The sequence below is a fragment of the Grammomys surdaster genome, unplaced genomic scaffold, assembly GCF_004785775.1.
Source record: "Grammomys surdaster isolate TR1022 unplaced genomic scaffold, NIH_TR_1.0 126219, whole genome shotgun sequence".
NCBI classification, from domain to species: Eukaryota; Metazoa; Chordata; class Mammalia; order Rodentia; family Muridae; genus Grammomys; species Grammomys surdaster.
Genome location: NW_021621022.1, coordinates 3,961,883 through 3,982,906, shown reverse-complemented (window position 1 = coordinate 3,982,906; position 21,024 = coordinate 3,961,883). Strand labels below are relative to the sequence as shown.

At 38.9% G+C, this 21,024-nt stretch overlaps 1 protein-coding gene across 11 annotated transcripts in view; it reads left to right on the top strand.

The window, feature by feature from the left end:
* Hmbox1 (homeobox containing 1) overlaps positions 1-21,024 on the top strand; it is a 129,149-nt gene that overhangs the window by 40,299 nt on the left and 67,826 nt on the right. For all 11 annotated transcript variants that reach the window (XM_028758693.1, XM_028758694.1, XM_028758692.1 and 8 more), the window contains exons 3-4: positions 5,812-6,288; positions 15,311-15,396. In XM_028758693.1, the coding sequence (XP_028614526.1) occupies positions 5,812-6,288; positions 15,311-15,396 (563 nt within the window). The remainder of the gene's footprint in view (positions 1-5,811; positions 6,289-15,310; positions 15,397-21,024) is intronic.

Below are 21,024 nucleotides of genomic sequence, written 5' to 3'. Positions count from 1 at the left end.
CCTTCCTTCCTTCCTTCCTTCCTTCCTTCCTTCCTTCCTTCCTTCCTTCCTTCTTTCCTTCCTTACCATTTTTAATATTGTGTTTTGACATTTTTTTCATTTAAATATAAAGTGTTCATATTTATTATTTTCATTATGTGCATGTGTATATATGCACTAGTGCAGTTGCCCATGGAAGCCAGAGGCATCAGATCCTCAGAACTGCAGTGGTTTGTTAGCTTTTTCATGTGAGTGCTGGAGACCAAGCTCAGGACTTCTGCAAGAACAGCAAGTGCTCTTAATTGCTGAGCCTCCTCTCCAGCCTCATATTTACTATTTTTAACTGTTTAATAGCCTAGAAGCTTATGAGGTAGGTGGTTAAGTCTTAGAGAGAGCTCTTGTTGCATTCTAAGGAATAAGCAGAATATTTAAAAGCATGTTCTCTTAATGCTTGTTTTTTATGCAAACTCTTAAGGACACCCAAGCCATTTCTCTCTCCCTACTGCCTGTGGTAGCATAGTTCTGCAGGTTGGCTAAGGTAGTTGCTAGCTGTTCTTTAGAGTCAAGGCAGAGAGATGCAAATGGAGGTGGTGCTATTGTTTCAAGAGTGTTTTTGTGCTGGAATATGAACTATAACCACTAGTTCACATGAAATAGGCCTCAGAATAAAAGTATTCCGGGAATTTCAGAAATTAGAGAAGATAAAGGGCCTATTAGATCATTAAGTGTATCTTTAGCAGCTAGTGCAGAGTGCCTTGAGCCTACATAATTTCTAAAATTTGGTAGAATCTATTTCACTTAAATTTCTACTGTTTTGGTTGTCAATTCTATAATCTAATAAATAGGCATTAAAATTGGTTGTTATTATTGTTGTTGTTGTTGTTCTTTTGTTAGAGCCCCTCCCCTATCCCCACATTAACTCTTGTGACTTAGTGAAAAGGCTTTGGAAGAGAGCCAGATGATAGTTTTCCTGAATCTGCTGAGCGCCCTAGGAAAGGCACTTTATCTTTGAGACTTTGCCCTCCCCACCAAACCCGCTTGCTTGCTGCCATGCCTGCCTGCTGCTTTCTTTGTTTTTTTCCTTTTTCTTTTCTTTTTCTTCCTTACCCCCCTTTTTTTTCATTTTTCTTTTTTTTTTTTTTTTTTTGAGACTGGAGTCACTGTCTAAAATAGCCTGGAGTTTGCTTTATACCTCAGGTGAGCCTTGAACTCATATAGAGAGGAGTACAGTAGTTGGTGCATTGTATACATATATGATAGTCACAATTTTTAAAATATTTAATTCAATTAAATAGAAAGCAAAACATTAAAAAATTTATTGCCGAATGAGAACAGCAGTAAGGTTTTGGGTTTTGTTGAGCACTGATGCTGGAGGGCAGTGCTGGTTCACAGGTGAAGCATCAAAGCTTTCAAAGTGTCTGTCAAACTTTGAGTTTGTTGAAAAATTTGAAGGCCAGGCGTTGTAGTCAGCAACTTACCACAGCATCTGGGGAGGTTTCAAGTGACATCCCTGAAAGAAGGGAGAGTTCTCAAGTGGGTAGGTGTTGACTCTGGTTTCCCATATCCAGGAGTCTGATGAGACTTAGTGTTCTCTGGCCTTGATCTCAGGACTTGGGACATGAAGGCAGAATCAGTGTGTTTAAGGCCAGCCTGAACTGTGTACAAGACTGTCTCAGAAATGCTGAAGCAGAACAGAGTACTTTAGGCAATGGGCATCAGCTCTGCTGTGTCTTACAGACGTGTTTGTCACTTATGGCAGTGTCTGAAACCAAGTCAAAGCTGCATAACAGATTTTCTCCAAACCACACAAAATGGAGGTCAGTCAATGCTAGTTAAAAAAAAATACTGAAATGTGGTTGACACATTGGAATGTAATTATTTTTTTCACAAAATCCTTTATTATGAGAAGGGCATTTATACCATGGTTTCTAATCATAGACTGTTCTTAGGTTTTAGTCAATTTACCAAATAATTTGAATTATAAATCATTTTACCCTACTATGAAGCTCAGTTCTCTATAAAACATTTCTTACTTACTCTTACATGTCATTTTCTTATTTTAAAGTGATCACGCTTTTGGTGGTAGGGAGGGATGTATTTTATATACATAGTAAGATAGACTTAGAATGTTTTGAATCATCCTACAGTGGCCACCTATGTAAGTCAAAAATGAGTTCTGCCTAGTCATTCTGGACAAAAAGATAAAAACAGCAGAAATAATCTGGAAGAAAATTTTGTTTACCAAGAAAACCTTAACTATTGATGCTTTAAAATTCGTGCCATTTTTGCCTCTGTGATTTCAATGTTAAGTAATCATCTTTTAATGCTTAGCTAGACTTTTCTGTTGTCCATCTATAGAATATCACTTATAAATGTATGTCCTGAGCCTTGTGGCTTATCTAGAAAGGTTTTAGATATTATTCCAAAATACAGTTAATATCTCAAGGTGTTCTGTGGTCTTACAGCTTCAATTTAGGAATTGAACCATAAATCCTGAACTGAATTATTCTTTTCTATTTTAATTTTTGTCTCTGTTATTTGAGTGTTAAAATTCTCACATTATTTTCAATTACTGTTAACTGGAGCCTACATTCAAATTAGTAATTAAAAGCAAAAACTTTCCCTTATCCTATGAGTGATCCCTGTGCACTAGATCACTAAATTACTAGTTAGGCCCTTCATGTTATCTTCTTTTGTTGTAAAAGGATTGCTGGCATTATGGTGTTAGATGACCATTATGTCATCTGCTGCTGTACTTTTATGATGCCATGCTTACACTAGGTAAATTATGAGAGGTACAAATGGAAACCAGCATAATATATCTTGCCATGTGTATTGATGCACATTGAGAGCTTCTAATCATTTGTGTTTGTGTGTGAGCATATGTGTGTGTGTGCGTGTGTGTGTGTGTCTGTGTGTGTGTCTGTGTTTTATTGGTGAAATACCATGTCTTCTGTGTCATGTACATGATGTGGTCCTGCTCTGGATGCCCTTGTCTTTCTCCTAAGTTGCCATTTGGTCCTGGCAACTATGACCTCTCTCTTAGCCCTCTTGGCAGAAGAGGCTGCTCTTAGTACAAATTATAGTAAGAACGTGTATTTAGAAATGATTAGGCACCAGGCAGTGGTGGTGCACGCCTTTAATCCCAGCACTTGGGAAGCAGAGGCAGACGAATTTCTGAGTTCGAGGCCAGCCTGGTCTACAGAGTGAATTCCAGGACTGCCAAGGCTACACAGAGAAACCCTGTCTTGAAAAAAACAAAACAAAACAAAAGAAATGATTAAGTGTTCTGGACAATCAAAGTATTAGGTGGGCCCTGTTTCCCCCTTTATGAGTTTAGAATAAAAGTGGTTTCTAATTGTTGAATTATCTAAACGGTGTAAAGTATTTCAGATGCTGTGTAATTTTACACTAATAGACAGTATTGTGTCATATAGAGAGAGGCTTGAAGAATGACACATGACTTACTGTCTGCTCTGACTGAACAAGGCTGAAAAATGTGGTTAACTTTCCTGCACATAGATAAATAGTCCTTAAAGTTTGTGAAGTGTCTTGATTGGATGAGAACTGAAGATACCAAAACAGGCTTTTTATTTATTTTCAAGGGAAAGTAATTATGAAGATGAAAAATAATTAGGAGGAGTAACTGGAATTTTCCAAGCCAGTACATTATTTTGTTTGGCAATTGCTTTAAACAACAACAACAAAAAAATATGAAGGCAGAGAGTACTTGAATTAATTTGATTTTAGGACAGGTCTCACTAAGTTACAAGATGACCTTGAACTCAGTCTGTCGGCCAGATGCTCTGTCAAAGTTGTTTGTCCCATCAGGCTGGCTTTAGACTTTTTTTTTTTTTTTTTAGGTTTTTCGAGACAGGGTTTCTCTGTGTAGTTCTGGCTGTCCTGGAACTCACTCTGTAGACCTGGCTGGCCTCGAACTCAGAAATTTGTCTGCCTCTGTCTCCCAAGTGCTGAGATTAAAGGCATGCGCCACCACTGCCCGGCTAGAAGATATTCTAAGCCTAAACTTCCTTAACAGTTTATAATAAAACATTACAATAAAACAAAGTAAAATCATGTCTACCACAGAATTGCTGTGAGGGCTAGATAAGGTTATATCATATGAAGTTCTCATCCAGTTTCTGAGTAAAAGTGACTGCTCAATTGGGTTTCCAATTGAGGGATGCAGGGGGATGAAGAAATAGTATAAGCTCTCCAGCAGGGATGGGAGACTGGCCTAGAGCACATTTAAAGGATAAGGAAATCTCTTGACCTCTGTTTCTCCTAGCAGTCGCTTATTGCAAGGCTGCTCCATATCACTTATCATATCTGTCTCTAGAAAATACAAATTAAAACAAAATGATTATCACTTTCAAACATCCTGAATTAAAAAAAAACAGATTTTAGAAGCTAGAGAGCTGGCTCAGCAGTTAAGAGCACTTGCTGTGTTTGCAAAAGACCCAGGTTAGGTCCTTAACCCTTACATGGCATCTTACAAAACTGTAACTTCAGTTCCAGGACATCCAGTGCCTTCTTATAGAACTGCGTGCATGTGGTGCCCATATGTACATGCAGATTAACACTCAGACATACAGAATAATAAAGACAAACACATAATCGTTTTAAAAGTCAACTTTTAATAAAAGTAATTCAAGGAAAGAATGTTTTTATGATGCAGCTAATGCAGTGTTCTCAGCCTTCCTAATGCGATAATGCAGCTCCTCATGCTGTGCTGACCCCAACCATAACATTATTTTTGTTGCTGCTTCATAACTGTAAATTTGCTGCTGTTATGAGTTATAATGTAAATATCTATGTTTTCTGATGATCTTAGGCAACTCCTGTAAGAGGGTTATTTGACCTCCAAAGGGGGTCACAATTCACTGGTTGAGAACTACTTGGCTAATGTCTCAAACAAAATACTAATTAATTTTCTCTCTAAGAAAAGATTTTCTGGTGTGCTAGTTAAGGTAGAAACATGTAGAACCAGTTTTCTGAGGCACGAATAGCTCCAGTTAGCTGTCCACACATGATGGATCCATTTAGAGAGCATGCAGCGTATGAGAGTGCTAAGAATACGACTCAGTGCTTGATGTCTCGTATGTACCGTTCTCAGTCTCCACCCTGTACATTATCACATAGTCTGGGCCTGATGCACTCATGTACTTTACCCGATGAATTGGTATTTTTTGCATAATTAACATTTTGCTTCCAAATTTTTGCTGATTACCAAAACAATAACAAATTTCATTATATTATAAGTTGGGTTTTATGTTATAACTAATGCTCTTCTACTAAACTCAGGATTTGTAGCAATCTATTTCATAAAAACAAAAAAAAATCTATCAGGACTTGTCTTTTTTTAATTTTTGTTGTATATCTCTGTGTGTGTGTGTCTGTGTATTGCTAAAATGAATATGAATGCATGTGGATGACAGAAGTGTACATAGTGTGTATTTGCCAAGTGCTCTCTGCTTCATTTTTGGAGACAGGCTCTCACTGAACCCACTGATGCTGAGCTTCACTGCTTAGCTTGCCTGGCTGGTCAGCACGGCCTCAAGGTCTTCTTTTCTCTACATCTCCAGTGCTAGAATGCCTAGCATATGCGGCTGTTCCTTGCCTTTGCATTGATACAAAAGGTTGAACCTAGGCACCCCTGCTTACATAACAAGCTTGTCAATTGACTGAGCCATCTCCCTATTCCTTATGATTTCATATTCAGTAGCTCGTGTGGAGTTCAAGCCTCTTCTGTTGAGGATTCTTGATGATAAAATTATTTTTTTAGTTGACAATAAAAGCTCTTTATTTTTATCCTCCTTCTTTTCCCTCCAGTTTGCTGGAAACCATGTCTCACTATACAGATGAACCCAGATTTACCATAGAACAGATAGATCTGCTCCAACGTCTTCGGCGTACCGGAATGACCAAACATGAAATTCTTCATGCATTAGAAACTTTGGACCGTCTTGATCAAGAGCATAGTGATAAGTTTGGAAGGAGGTCCAGCTACGGGGGAAGCTCGTATGGGAACAGTACCAACAATGTTCCAGCATCTTCCTCTACAGCCACAGCTTCCACGCAGACTCAGCACTCGGGAATGTCCCCATCACCCAGCAACAGTTACGATACCTCCCCACTGCCTTGCACTACCAATCAAAATGGGAGGGAGAACAATGATCGATTGTCCACATCCAATGGGAAGATGTCACCTTCTCGCTACCATGTAAACAGCATGGGTCAGAGGTCATATAGCTTTGAAGCCTCAGAAGAGGACCTAGATGTAGATGATAAAGTGGAGGAATTAATGAGGTTAGTATGTTGCCTATTGAGAATTCCCTAAAACGTCTCTATTTTCTAAGGCTGTTTTTAATTAGGCTGGATTCCAGCAGCTTACCTATAAGAACAATGGCTTCTCCCTCCCTTCTTTGCAAATGAAAGTGAAACTTCAAATTGTGGTTTTAGTTCCGATTTTTTATTTCTTCTCTGCTTCAGCCCTTTTGCTGTGTGATGAAGCTTTTCTAGTCTCTTGATTTGTCCAAGGGCTTTCTCTATTTATGGCTTTAGCAGACAGTTCCTGACAGAAGTTTATTTAATCCAATCCAGTCCTCAATCTTTCATTGTAAATACTTTTTCTTAGTGGAAGATAAATGTACCATAATGCAGAATACAGGCACTCTTCATTTTTTTCTTGCAGCATTTCAATCAGTGCAACAGTTTGAGCAGCTATTGGGTGAGAAGTAATTTTCAGTAGGTAACATAGATACATGCTGCCCTGTCCCTAAGAGCTGCAGTTGTGATTTTAGCTGTCGGTGCAGTGGCCACATGCACTTCATATGTCATCATTACCAAGGAAGCGTGCTCACCTAGAGTGTAAGCTCAAAGGAATGAAGGCCGCTTTCAACCAAGGCCGTAAGGACTTTGTGCAGACCTGCTTCCCTTTGAGGGTAATAGACACTGTGTATCTAGACATCCTGTGTCTAGAACTAGAAAGTCTCCTTAGCACATGGTGGAGGCTCAGCATATTAGCTAAGTAGATAAATTTGGCCTAAGCCATAAGGGTATTCTGTTTTGAATAAGGATTTGGAGCTGGTGAGATGGTTTAATGGATAGAGATCCTTGCTGCCAAGTCAGAGGACCTGAGTTCCACCCCTGCAGCCAACAAAGTGGAAGGGAAGAACCAGTTCCCAAAAAGTTGTCCTCTGACTACAACATGGCACACATACACATGTATACATATAGTCAATAAATTAGTTAATTTTTTGAAATAAAGATTAAAATATACATATGTTGATTTTAGTTAGGGAAACAGGAAAAGATAACAAAAAAGGTGTGTCTTTACTCTGATTAAGAATATAAGCTGGGTATGGTCACATGCCTGTAACTCCCAACGCTTTAGACCTGAAGCAGGAAGATTGATGTGAGTTCAAGGCTAACATGGTAACTTACAGAGTGTGAACCTTTCCAGACAGCATTAAAAGGAAAACAATAAAGATAAGGCAGACTGACAAACACAGTAACACCTTAGGATGCCACACCCATTCTCACAGCCTCACAGTCTGTACTAAATGGTTGGAATTAGGAAGTTTTTCTAGATCTTTACAAACAGAAATACAAAAACATTGTTTTCAATAGAGTTATGCTGTTGGATAAAAATGAAGCCTTGGGCTGGAGAGATGGACTTACTGGTTAAGGATACTTGTTTTTGTAGAGGATCTGAGTTTGATTTTTCAGCACTCACATGGTAGTTCACAATCAACCATAACTCTCGTTTTAGGGAATCCAAAGCCCTCTTCTGATGTCTGTAAGCACCAAGCATGCATATTGTACATACACATATGTTTTAGCAAAATGCTCATGTACATAAAATAATCTTAAATTAAAAAAAAAAGATAAGAGCCTGCAGATGAATTAGTTACAGTTAATAGTGAATAGACTTGTCGACTTACAAGGAATAAAAACAAAAGTTCCAACTGAGTTATAACTGGTCCTGAAGATTTTCTTTCATCAAGACAGAATGATGGGGGCTTTGACACTACTGTATGAAGATCCATCCGGTAGCACCTCTGCCATGAGACAGCCTTAAACACATGGGCTCTTCTGAGTTTGTTCTCAGGAAGAGTTACTACATATGGAACTCTGGCCTCAGGGACCATGGGGTACTGAGGAGCATCACACTTCAGCTGTAGTCAGTGTTCGCCAGCTTTTAACTCTCTGCAGTTCAAGAGACTGATGCGGTTTGGTTCATCCTCAGCTGTAAACACTGGTCCCAAGATGCTGCTGTTGCTGGTGACTTTCTTTTTTTTCTTTTTTTTTTTGTCCCCCCACCCCCACCCCGCTGGTGACTTTCTTAGTGCTGTAGATTGAACTCAGAGCTTTATCTTCCACTGAGTCACATCCTTAGCTGTAGCTGGTGTTTAGAACTTAGTATATATCATTTTCCAGTTTAAAAAGGAGAACCATTTGGACAAATGAGTCACTTTTCATTGAAATTTCATGAGTTTTTAATTATCCTGAATAGAGAAGATAGCAAAACAGCATTTATTTGTTCAGGTGCTGGCTTGTGTTATTTGTGCACATTCCCTTGGACACAGGCTCACAGGTATAGTGTGTGTTTCAGTTGTGTGCTCTTAATCATTGTGTGGTTACTAGGACACTTTCTTATTCCCTTTCTCTGCTTCTTGCTCAGAACAGCTCTTGTGGCGACATTTAGTCAGCTAGGACCTCTAGACCTCTGGTCCCCCTGATCCATCACAGTTGGGCTTTCTCCCACTCCAGCTTTGCTCAGGTGTGCCCCTCCTCACATTTGTCAAGTTTGCAGAGGATATTCCTTCTTAGGGCACAGAGAGGAGTTGCTCACATGACATTTGCAGTCTCTACAGCCATGCTAGGTGGTTGATCAGAGAAACTGAGGTTCATGAAAATTAGTAATTTGCTCAAATAAGTTTGATTATTGGGCAGCTGAACCTAAATTATATCCCATGTCTTGGTTTTCATTGTGTTGATGTTATATTTTACCACTGAAATTACTTGAGCTTATAGAGTTAATAAAGTTTTAGGAACAATAATGTCATTCTTCAAGAGAATGCGAATGGCCTTCCTTACTGGGCTTGCCATTCTCCTTCCTCAGCATACCTGCTGCTTCAAGTCAGTCACTTAACAAGCAGTTTTCAAACAGTAGCTCTTTCTGAGTATTCTGTGATATGCTGTCCTTGCTGCTTACTCAACACTGGTGACATGACACTGGCTGGAATTGGTGGGCTCTGGTAGGAAGCATGGATACCCGAGTACCTTCTTGCCTCATTTGCTGTGTAAAATCTACCTCTGACCACTAGTCCCAGCTTGCAAGCACTCCACTGTAAGACATGCTTTACAGATTTTGTAATCCAGGCAGACTGTGTTATAATATATAATTTGAAGGTATGTAATGGTGTGTGTGTGTGTGTGAGTGTGCTTGCGTGCAACTACATCAGTTAGAACTGTACTATTGATCATTTGTTAGAATCAGAAATTATCTTTTCTAGTTTGAATTGTGATCAAAAAGGAGGAAGAAGAAAGCCACACTAGCATATAAATTTTCAGTAAATGGTTGAATGTGCCACTTTAGGAAGGACTGAAAGCTAACAATGAAGACTCACTGTATATTAGGGCATTTTAAAAGGCCTATTAGTATGTAAGTGTATTCATAGGAATGTGTGTCTGCATCTGCAGATACAGTAGGATATATCAGTGTTTTCCTGTGGTCATTTATGTAATATGAGATAATGTAAATGAGGCTTATTGGAATTAGAAATGCTGTACATTAAAATAAGGTCTAGCATCCTTGAGCCGTTGTATTTTAAAATTCAAAACTTGTGAGTACTGCTGTGTCACAAGTGAAAAATTCCATAGTACCACACATTCCTAGGCTAGAGTTATTTAAAATTCTGTCCCAAGTTGCATCTAGTCTCATTGAGTAAGTTATGTAAAACATAATCAAAATTTGTGTTTCAATTGAGTTCTGTCCCTAAGATATTTTATTGTAACTATGAAAACAGCCCCAAATTTTAAAAGGAAAATCAGAAAAGGCTTGATGTCCCTCAGGTGGAGCTCATGGCCTGTGTATACTTGTGCAGGCAGGATGTTTATGCTCCATAAGAAGGTAACACCACTGCATGGTGGTGCTCTCCCTTCATATTCTGCATATAGAACAGCTCTCCCTTTAATGTTCTCTCTTAAAATTGTACACAGGGAGAAAGTTGTAAATGTCTTTCAAATGTGAAATATATTATTTCGGCTTCATCTTGGGGTGACTTTGAGCTAGCTCCTTTACATCCAGAATGCTAAGGGTGTGTTAACTTAGGGAGTATGAGTCATGTTAAAGCAAATCATTTTAAAATATGAGCCCTTTAATTTGCTTTCTTCCCAGAAAACAAATCAGTGTCATTTTAAATCACCACAAATAACCTTTCCGTCCTGATTTGGAAAACATAAACATACTTGAAAATAAGAATTTAAAGATGTTATATAAATTATCTAGATCAGGTTTTCTATTTTATAGCCTTTAATCTCTAAAAAATTTTCACTCATTAACCAAATTACATTTTATGAAAACTTCATACTGAATATGACAGTCACTGTGCTAAAGGACTTTCCAGGCTGGTAGGATAGATGACATGCTTAGGACCATGAACTTGATTGAGCTTTGTGTCCTTAGTACAATTGGTGTGTTAAGAGTTAGCCTACAAATGAGATCTTGCTTGGTAAACTGAGATGATCAGGGAGAATGGCTATCAATAGAAGGTAGTTACATTGTGTCTTTTTAAAAAAGTAGTCAGGAAGCCAGATGTGGTTGTACCCTTCTGGAATCCAAGTACTGGGGAGGAAGAGGCAGGAGGGTCGCTGTGGGTTCAAGACCACTATTGTCTACATAGCAAGGCCCTGCTTCAAAGCAAAACAAAGGCAGAGAGCAGGGTAGTGATGCCACTTAGATCCTAGGACTCTGGAGGCTGAGAAAAGAAGATCTCTAGTTCAAAGTCATGCTGGGTTAAAGGCAAGACCCCTGTCTCATAATCCTATTCTCACGTATGTACATACATGTGTATATACATACATACATACATTCATACATAAAAACATACAAATATTAAAAGTGATTTGTTGGAGGCTGGAGAGATGGCTCAGGAGTTAAGAACACTGGCTGTTCCTCTAGATATCAGTTCAATTCCCAGCACCCACTTGGGAGTTCACAACTGTCTGCAACCCCAGTTCCAGAGAATCTATCTCTCCGGGTATACATGTGGTGTACATATCTGTGCATGCAGGCAAAACACCCATACAGGTAAAACAGGTAAAATAAAATAAATCTTTTTTTTTGTTGTTGTTGTTTTTTGTTTTTCGAGACAGGGTTTCTCTGTATAGCCCTGGCTGTCCTAGAACTCACTCTGTAGACCAGGCTGGCCTCAAACTCAGAAATCTTCCTGCCTCTTCCTCTCAAGTGCTGGGATTAAAGGCGTGCACCACCACTACCCGGCATAAATCTTTTTTTTTTTTTAAGTGATTTGTCAAAAAGCCATTCCTGATGAATTCTTCTGTATTTATTAGGAAGGATAATAGTGGAGAGTTTAACTAGTTTTAAAAACAAAGACAGTGGCCTTGGCAGTGATGGTTAGCACTCCATCTGCTGTAGCAGTTCATCAGATAAGCACAGTGGCAGCAATCTGAAAGCAGGAGCCTTGGGAGAAGTGGTATGCACTAAAACTGACTATCTGTGGTCAAGTGGTTGCTTGTGCTAATTCACTAAGACTTCAGCAGACTTGAGGCACGTGAGATATTTGTGGGGAGTAGAAGAAGATACTCATTCTCTTTAGGCAAAAATTTCAAGTTTTCATCAAAGGGAAGAAATATGGACTAGAAGAGGAGAGAGTCATATTTGTCTAAGCTATGTTTTATACATCAAATGGGTGATTCCACAGCTGGAATGGCAGTTAAGGAGAAGGCGAAGAAGACAAACAGCCAAGTTGCCTAATAGGATGGAGCTGGACAATGAAGGGGAATACTGTTACTTTTTTTTTTTTTTTTTTTTTGCAAAAGCAAATGGTCAGTCTTGTAAAGTGACTGACTTTCGAGAGCATTTTGTCCATTCGTAGTGCTTTGAATGTATGTCTTACAGTTATAGTTGGCTGTGTGTTCCTTCTTTGTTTTGGATCCTATATGACTAGTTTATAGAAATAATAATTTGTATTTATATGACATATTTACAGTTTCAAATTACATCATTTAGTTTTTATTCCATTGTTTGGAGGAACATTTTAAAGGCCTCTATGGTCAGTGCTAGAGATAGAGCCTAGGGCCTTTTGCATACTAGGGAAGCATACTGCCACTGAGCTATATCCATAACTCTAGGGGACCAGCAGGAATGGAGAGGAGGAGATGGAGGGATCAACAGGAGTAGAGAAGAGGAGAGAGGGGATGAGTGGGAGTGGGGGGGGTAAGGGATGAGGGGGTCATGACAGCCAAATGAATGAATGAATCAGAGTGCATCATACACATGTGTGAACGGAGAGTGTTAATGTTCTTGTTTTACCAGCGTAGATGGGCTGGAGGTTGAGACCAGGAGTTTATGATGCTGTCTAGGCATCATTTAGTCCTTTAGCTATACCCTATTCTTTTTTTATTTAATTGCTTTTCAAATAGTGTCTATGGTAAAGCAGTAAAGAATGTATGTGCATACACACACATGTGTGAATTTTTAAACTGGTTGTGGACATTTCAAAGACCTGTATAAGAATGTATTCTCTGAGGTGGTGAACAGGTTGCTGCTTTCTAAACACTGGAGACTCTTCCTGTCTTGTTGCAGTCCTTTAATAATGTCATACTGCAAGGCAGTGATAATTCACTAACTGGGTACATAGTTGAGTGTTATCTATTCTGTATGATTTAGTGTCTGCTCTAGGTGCATTTGATTTAAAATAAGTTGATTTAATATTGATTTTAAATAATTAGTCAAGAAAATGATTTGCTCATTTTTGCCTACAAAAGTACATTTTTAAAATTTAATCTGAACAGTTATTCTCAAGAATAGTTTCATTTTTCAAGATCATTGGGGACGTTGAAATGCAATACTTTAAATAAAAATTTTCAACTTAATTTTATAGGTACCTCAGAAAGCAGATGATTTAGTTTGTGAACAAAAGCCATCTGAAATAGATACTGCTAAAGTTGTCTCTTGTTCATAATTGGTAGATACAGATGTTTTCATAATGACGTAATCAATATATAGATAGAAATCTAAATCAGTATGAAACATTTAAAATACTACATTAAGAGCTAATTTTTAATTTTCTTTTGAAACCTTTTGGTTAGTATTTTCAACCAATAACTCGGGATCTATTGTAGGGCTATGTATTGGATACTCACTGGCCTATCTCAATTCTTTTCCCAAATTCCCACAGCAGGAACATGGCCATAGGGATTGTACTGTGCCTGCTGCACAAGAGTGAGGAACAAAGTTCACATCTTCAGCTCCCACATAGAAGTCAGGCAGTCGGTGACATGTGTGTCTAGCCCTGAGGGGTCCCTGCAGCTCCTTGGCCAGCCAGTCTAGCAAACTGGTGAGCTCTGGGTTCAGAGACAAACACAGACATACACACTACATACACAGATAAAGCTCACCACAGGAAACACGGCATCCCTCACCAGAGTGTCTGACCTTTCCTAGTGAAGGGGCTGAAAGACCTGGTCTAAATTAAATCACAAGTTATTATTATATTTTGCTAGGATACTTTTTCTGTTCCAATCTACAGCAAAACATGAACCCCCCGTGAAGTCTGTGGTTCATCCACAAAACAATTTTTAAAGGGTTTTGATTAACTTTGTCTCCGATAAAGGGTGAGCAGGGTTTTACTGTGAGTAGCTAGTAGTTAACAATTAGACTTTGCTGAGAGGTAAAATTGAGGGCATAATATAGATAATCTATACAAGAGGGTTTCCCGGGCATGGCAGCACACAGCTATAGTCCCAGCACTCGGGAAGCTGAGACTACAGTAAATTCAAGGCCAGCATAGACTCATAGACTGTGTCTCAGAAAAATGAAAAAGAGAAAAATGGCCGTGGTTTATCTTGACAATATCCAACATGCAACTTTTACTCTCAGTACTCAAGAGGCTGAGATAGAAGGGCACCTTGAGTTTGAGCCCCACCTGGGCTCAGTAGTTGCAGGCCAGCCTAGCCTACAAGAGTGAGCCCCTATCTCAAAAATGAAAATAAAATCAATATGGAATTGTAGTAATTGTATATCATTTCGGGGGTTATATATAGTATTTGTAAAAGTACAAGGAAGGATGATGTTTTGATCAATTTGTTTGCAGAGGTGCATTAGCGAAAGATTATTGGTTCATGCTTTATAGAGAGCAGATGGCAGGTTGACTTGAGCTAGGGCCTTTAATCTGTTGAACTTGTCTAGACAATTAGCTACCGCAATTCTATGTCAGTTTTCATCTTGAACAAGAATAGTGTTCTTTAAGGACTCTAGCTTAATTTTTATTTAAGTATTTTTGTTTTGGTGAAAGAATGAGTTGTGTGCTTTGTCATTCTTATGGATGTCTGGTCTGTGAATAGTGCTGACTATTTAAATAAGTAATAGGCTGAGAATATATATTACCAAGATTGAATACTATAGTTTTTAGTGTTAACTATTCTGTGTATTTATTATATATAATGGAAAATTAATAAATACTTTTAATAGGAAACTAATATTTTAAACCATTTCACATTCTTTTCATTTTTTCTTATACAGAAGAGAGGGAGAGGAAGCAGCTAATTGTAATAAACATATTACAGTGCTAATAATTTCACTCATGAGAATGGTGTTGATTTTTGCCCTGGAGGCATTTCCAAGGTTTTCAGATGGGTGTCAGTTCTACAGTACCTTCCTTAACCTGCAGATCCACAGTCTACATGCAGCTGATTTTTCACTGCCTTTGCTTTTCATTTTTCCAGGGCTTCTATGTTTTCATTCCCTATAATGAGGCTGTACATACTGCACATGGCAGCCTTGCTCCTAATTTGAATTATTCACAGCATGCAGTTGCCGGTCCTCTCACATGAGACTTGTATCCACAGTGGCATTCACTGAGGTGTCTGTCTGATGGTGTGATGTTTCAGGACTGGAGTATTTGGTGTTTCTTGGTTTGTTGTAATTTCATATTTTCACCCAAGTTTAGTCTGTTTCCCTTTATTTTTGTGTCCTCCCTCTCTGTGTGCTCCTCACCTCTCTGCTTCACCTTTCTTTTAGCAAAGATGAGGATTTCTACCTTCAACATACATTGTTGGTCTTGTCTTCTGTTTTTGTTAGGAGGGACAGCAGTGTGATAAAAGAGGAAATCAAAGCCTTTCTTGCCAATCGGAGGATTTCCCAAGCAGTTGTTGCACAGGTAACAGGTAAGAGCCGCAGAGCCCTTTATTCTAGAATCACATCTCGTCTCAGCCGTCTGTGCAGATGCTGGAATATCGCTTACGTTTCCGTGCCGCAGCCCTGTCAGCTTGGGCATGGTGACAGAAGCCTGGGGTTTAAACCAAGGCCTCTGGTATCAGGGACATGCTCCAGTGAGCTTTTAAAAATCTTATGTTAGTAAATTTTGTAACATTAGTAATAACTAATAATAATAATAATAATAATAAGAATCCCTATTTTGTAGTTGAAAGGGAGATGTCATTTCCTTTTGATTATGGTAGAGCCTATGACACATCATCAGCTGGTGTCTGTTTAATATTTTTAAAAGCTTTGTAGTTCTCTAAATTAAATTTAATAAAAAGTGGCTCATGAGGAAAAAGCAAGTTGGGAGGGTTTTTCCTTTTTAGTTTTGGGGGTTTGTCATCATTAGGGCTTTATTGTTGTTTGTTGTTTTTTTGTTTTGGTTTGGTTTTTTTCTTGGGACAGGGTTGCATGAAGTCCACGCTAGCCTCAAACTCACTCCATGGCTGAGGATGACCCTGAACTCCTGATCCTTTTGCAGCCACCTCCCCAGTGATGGGATATGTGCACCACCATTGCCTACTCAAAGTTGTCTTTTGCGTGACCATTTCTGTATGTGAAACCTTCCTTATGCCCCTCCTGAGAAGAGAAGAGTCACCAGTGTCTTCTCTTTGTTCTGTATACCCATCCCATTCTCCACCCAGCCCAGACTTCACCCACATGTGGTGTGTATGTGTCATTCTCTACCCAGATCACATCTTAAAAAATGGAAGCCCTGAGTGAGTGCAGGTGTGTCACCACCGTGGCGTGCTCTTAGAGGAATCACAAGTTCCTTCCAGTACATTTCCACTTGCTGTGTTGTTACAAAGTCTGTGATGATGGTTACAGTAATTGCCGCCGCCACCCCTTTTAGCATGCTGCAATTTTTTACCTTTGGGTGTTTCAACCCCCGCCTCAGTTTTTATACTTTTGTGGTTACATGCCTGTATCTGAGCCGCAGTAGCTCTTCCAGCTCTGCTGTTCCTTCAGTGGTCTCAACATTGGTACTTAACTGAAGCGAATGTTAAGAGGGTACTCCTTATCAATATGATGAAAATTTTAACTTCAAAGCTAAAGGTATTAAATTTTATCCCTATACCTAATGTCAGCCAATCCTTTATGATACATATATTTACATACATGTGTATATATATTTTACTAGTAACTCATTTTTATTAATGATGTCTTTGTTACATATCTTTTAAACATGTCCTTTAATGTAGAATTCTTACTGGTAAGGAAAGCTGTGAATTTAATTATTTAAGTCTTTATGTATTTGCCAGTAGGATGGATGAGATAAATTATCTTTAATAAACTAAGTTACATGTGTAACACACTATGAGAGTAAATATTGCAGGCTTTACTGAAACTCACGGTGTGGTAGATTATGCCATGATGGGATGTTGTCCGTTGCATCTTTGCTTTAGCCTCTAAGAATACAAGCAATATATGTTCTGATTTGCAAAATTGAGAGGGAAAGCCAGACAGATTTGTGACATGATAGAACAGAATTGCAAAGCTGATTTTGTTCAGAAGAGATTATTTCGGAGTGCTGAATATACTGAACCTTGAATCATCTTATACTTAAATTTGTTTTAGTGTGTACATGCGTCCGTGCATGCGTATATGTATGTATTGAGGTGAGAGGTTTTGTTGTTGTTGTTGTTTTTGTTTGCTTGTTTTTCTCCTATCATGTGTTCCAGGGATTAAAACTCAGGTCATAATCCTTGGCAGCAAACACCTGTACCCACTGAGCCATCTTGTCAGCCCAGGAAGTTCGTATAATGCATCCCCTATGCCCATTTTTTATTACCGTCTTCTATTATGTATATTCACGACTGAATTTAACTACTTTTAGTTTTGAGAGTCCTGCTCATTTTCATACTTTATGCCTTCCTACGTACCACACCTCATTCTATTAGGATGCCATCTGGCATTAGCATAGTGACTCTCCTTAGGTTTAATCCTCACTTGGGTGATGCAGTTTCTTCAGAGGTTCTTTCACTGTCTGCATACTTGGAACATCTCACACCCACCTGCCTGGTAGAGCTGGTTGAGCCATAAAGGAGCTGATTGGGTTTAGTTCAAACCACACATCAACAGGTACACCAAAGGACTGTTTCTGGGTTGTTTGCTGTGTTCAACAATCACATATATTTTTGTGTTTAAGAAAGTTTCAGGTTGGTTTGTTTGTTTTATTTTGTTTTAATCTACAAAGCAAGAGAGTGAGGAAATTAAAAGCAGGCTTTTTTTTTTTAATCTATTGGCTAACTCACTGAGTTGTGTTTCTCATGTATTATGAATTAGTCACATTTGTGCCCCACCCTGTCCAGCCAGAAAGCTAACAGAAAATGATTCTCATGTCTTGAAAGAACAATAAGTTAGTGATTGACCATTACCTAGAGGTACTTTTCTGTCGTTCTGCAGCAGATGCTTTGAACATCATTTGAGTTCAACTCTAATATGTGAAATCAACCTTAAGATAAAAATCAGAACGGATGGTGCCTAACAACAGAAAATGCTAAATAAAAAAGTGTAGCAAGGTGCCAAATTACGACACATGTGCTGTTCCAGAATCAAATGCAGAGGCTGCTTTTTATAGATCTGGAGGGCTTCTATAATAAGATAAACAAGAAGTGCAGGGGTGGGGTCTGTATAAATAATATCCTGCTGATAGGAGAAATGACAGTGTAAACAGGATATAATAACAGTGCCTGCTGAATTTCCAGCATGTTATTTGTAGATTCCGTCACAGTTGCAGCTGCTCCCACCATGGGTAGATTTTTACCTCTGCGAGAGGTCGGCCAAGATTCTAGCTTTTCACTAACAATGATAGGGTGGTGAGCATAGTCTTGGCTTTAGTAAGAAACACATGTATTTTATATTTACCATCGGCAAAATGTTTTCTTAGCCGTCTCAAGCATTCGTAAAACAAACCAAATATACATATGTATGTATATATAAAATCATCTCTGGAAAAACTTGGGGACACGCAGAATAAATGAGTAAATAAATAGGCAAAGGTTGATGAATGCTTATCATCCAAAGAAATATACTAGTTGGTGTTGTATCTTTTGAAAAAAATGAAGAAAAATGCTAGCATCTGAATTTAAAGAACTTCATTACAGTTGTATTGAATTATTAGGGTACAGTGGGAAACCAGCAGATACTGAGATTCCATTCTTTCTGACATTCAATCATTCCGTGACTCACAGCCTCATTTTCCTTATAAGATGTGGGACTTTGACCAAATGATGGTTCTCTTAGTCCTTGTAACAAACTGTCATAAACTGAGTTAAGTAGTGTAGAATACAAACATAGGCATGGGATCCTCACAGTTCTAAGGCAGGGTCCATGGCTGGGGACCACCTGCTTTTCTGGCTCATACACTCCTTATTCTTTCTTGTCTTCACATGGTGGAAAGGGTGAAGGGTCTTCCAGGCCCCTTAGGGTGCTAATCCAATTCATGAAGGTCTGCCCCTGTGACCTGGGCAACCCCCCTCCCAAAGGTCCCCAGATGTGAACATCACCATTTTAAAGACAAAGATCTCAACAAAAGGCTTGGGCATAGACACTCACACTATAGCAACTCTATTTTTTTCTAGTTGTCCAGATCTGTCTGCTTTTGACACTTGTATCTACTTGCATCTAATCTTTATACTTCCAGCTGTATTCAAATCATTTCCCTTGTTACTTTTCTCTAAAATGGAGAATGAAAATGTTATATACACATCAATTGCTTTGCAAAAAAAAAAAAAAGAACAAAAAAAAAAACCCAAACAAACAAAAAACCCAAAAAACAGTATTGCTGTCTTTCTTAATCAGAGAACTTTAGACCAGGTGGTATAAACCAACTAAGATATCAGTTTAAAAACTAAACTTTACTCTTTAGAGCAGTGTTTGGGTCACAACAACATTGAACAGAAAGTTGAGAAACTTCCAAAATACCTCCTGGTCCACCATGCATACCCAGTCTCCTATATTGTCACCGTCCACAGTGGCACATTCGTTGTAGTCAAAGCCCCTATGTTGTCATTGAGAACTAGCATCCCTAGTTGACAACAGGCTCCCTTTTGGTAGTGCACATGCTGTAGGGTCAAACAACATAACATCCACAATTACAGTGTGATCTCACAGCCCTCAAAAGTTTTCTGTGTTCTGCTTGTTGGTTCTTTGCTCTTCCCAATTCCTGCGACCATGGCTCTTTGCCAAAATGTCTTAGCATGATTGGAGTCAAATCATGCTAGCTTCAGGCTGGATTCTTTTAGTTACTAACTGCACTTAAGGTTCCTCTGTGCTGCTCGCTGCCTAGCTCAAGCACTCTTTTCCTTTTACTGCTGAGGAATAGCTCCTTGTCTGAATACTACACTTCCTCAGTTCCCTACCAGTGGATGTGTTACCTTCAAACTTATGAGGAAAATTGTTATTAAAAATAGATTTTTTGTTTTGTTTTGTTTTTCAAGACAGGGTTTCTCTTTATAGCCCGGGCTGTACTGGAACTCACTCTGTAGACCAGGCTGGCCTTGAACTCAGAAATCCACCTGCCTCTGCCTCCCAAGTGCTGGGATTAAATCCATGTGCCACCACCGCCCAGCAATCTGCTCTTAACATTAGGAAATAGTAAAATGAAGTGGCAAGGTGGGCCAATGATGGCGCAGGGCAGAGGCTATAGCTCCCCAAGCCTGATGATTTGGGGCTCACTTGGCAGAAGGGGAGAGCTGGCTCCTCAAAGTTGTCCTCTGACTTCCACATGCATGCTGTGGTATGTACCTCACATACACATGAAGTAAATAAACATGGAATTTTTCTTTAAAGCTAGGCCTGGTGACATACCTATAATCCCAGCACTAAGAAGGTAGAGGCCATTGTATCAAGAATTCAGAATTATCCTTGGTTGAACTCAAGATCAGCCTGAACTGTGTGATGTCAGGCCATAAACAAACAATAAATGCTTAAGGGGACAATAAATACTTAAAGGGATGTCCTAGGAAGAAAGTCAGGAGGCACTTCCTGTGAGATGGTAGCAAACCTAAGGCTGAGCAGTAGCCCGTGGACTGTCTCTAGGTCTCTGGGGCAGGTATGTGTGGACAGTGTCCTGCTTTTGAATGTGTTCACTTTAAAGTGCCTGTCTATCCAAAGTAACATTACTATAGACTTGTTGCTGTTATTTATGAGAAATTCTTAGAAACCATCATTTTTTAATTCTGTATTTAAAAGACAGGGAGTTTGCAGTATCACCCTGGGTGGCCTGGTATTCACTGTGTAGCTCAGCATGTCCTCAACCCCAGATCTTGCTTCCTCAGCCTTCTAAATGATGTGACTTTATAGTGCTACTGTGGTATTTTGTAAAGCAATTTTTAAATTTAATGTTTTGAGTTTGAGTCCTTTTTAAAACTAAAATATCCTATTTTATTAAAGGTATTTGTTTTCTTTTGACTGTCTCTTTTTTAAACAGAAAGACTGCCTTTTGTACCTAATTTCTTTCACTACTTAGATGACTTTTGAAGGCTATTAACATTAATTTGCCATGATTTTTCCAGGAGATACCACATCTT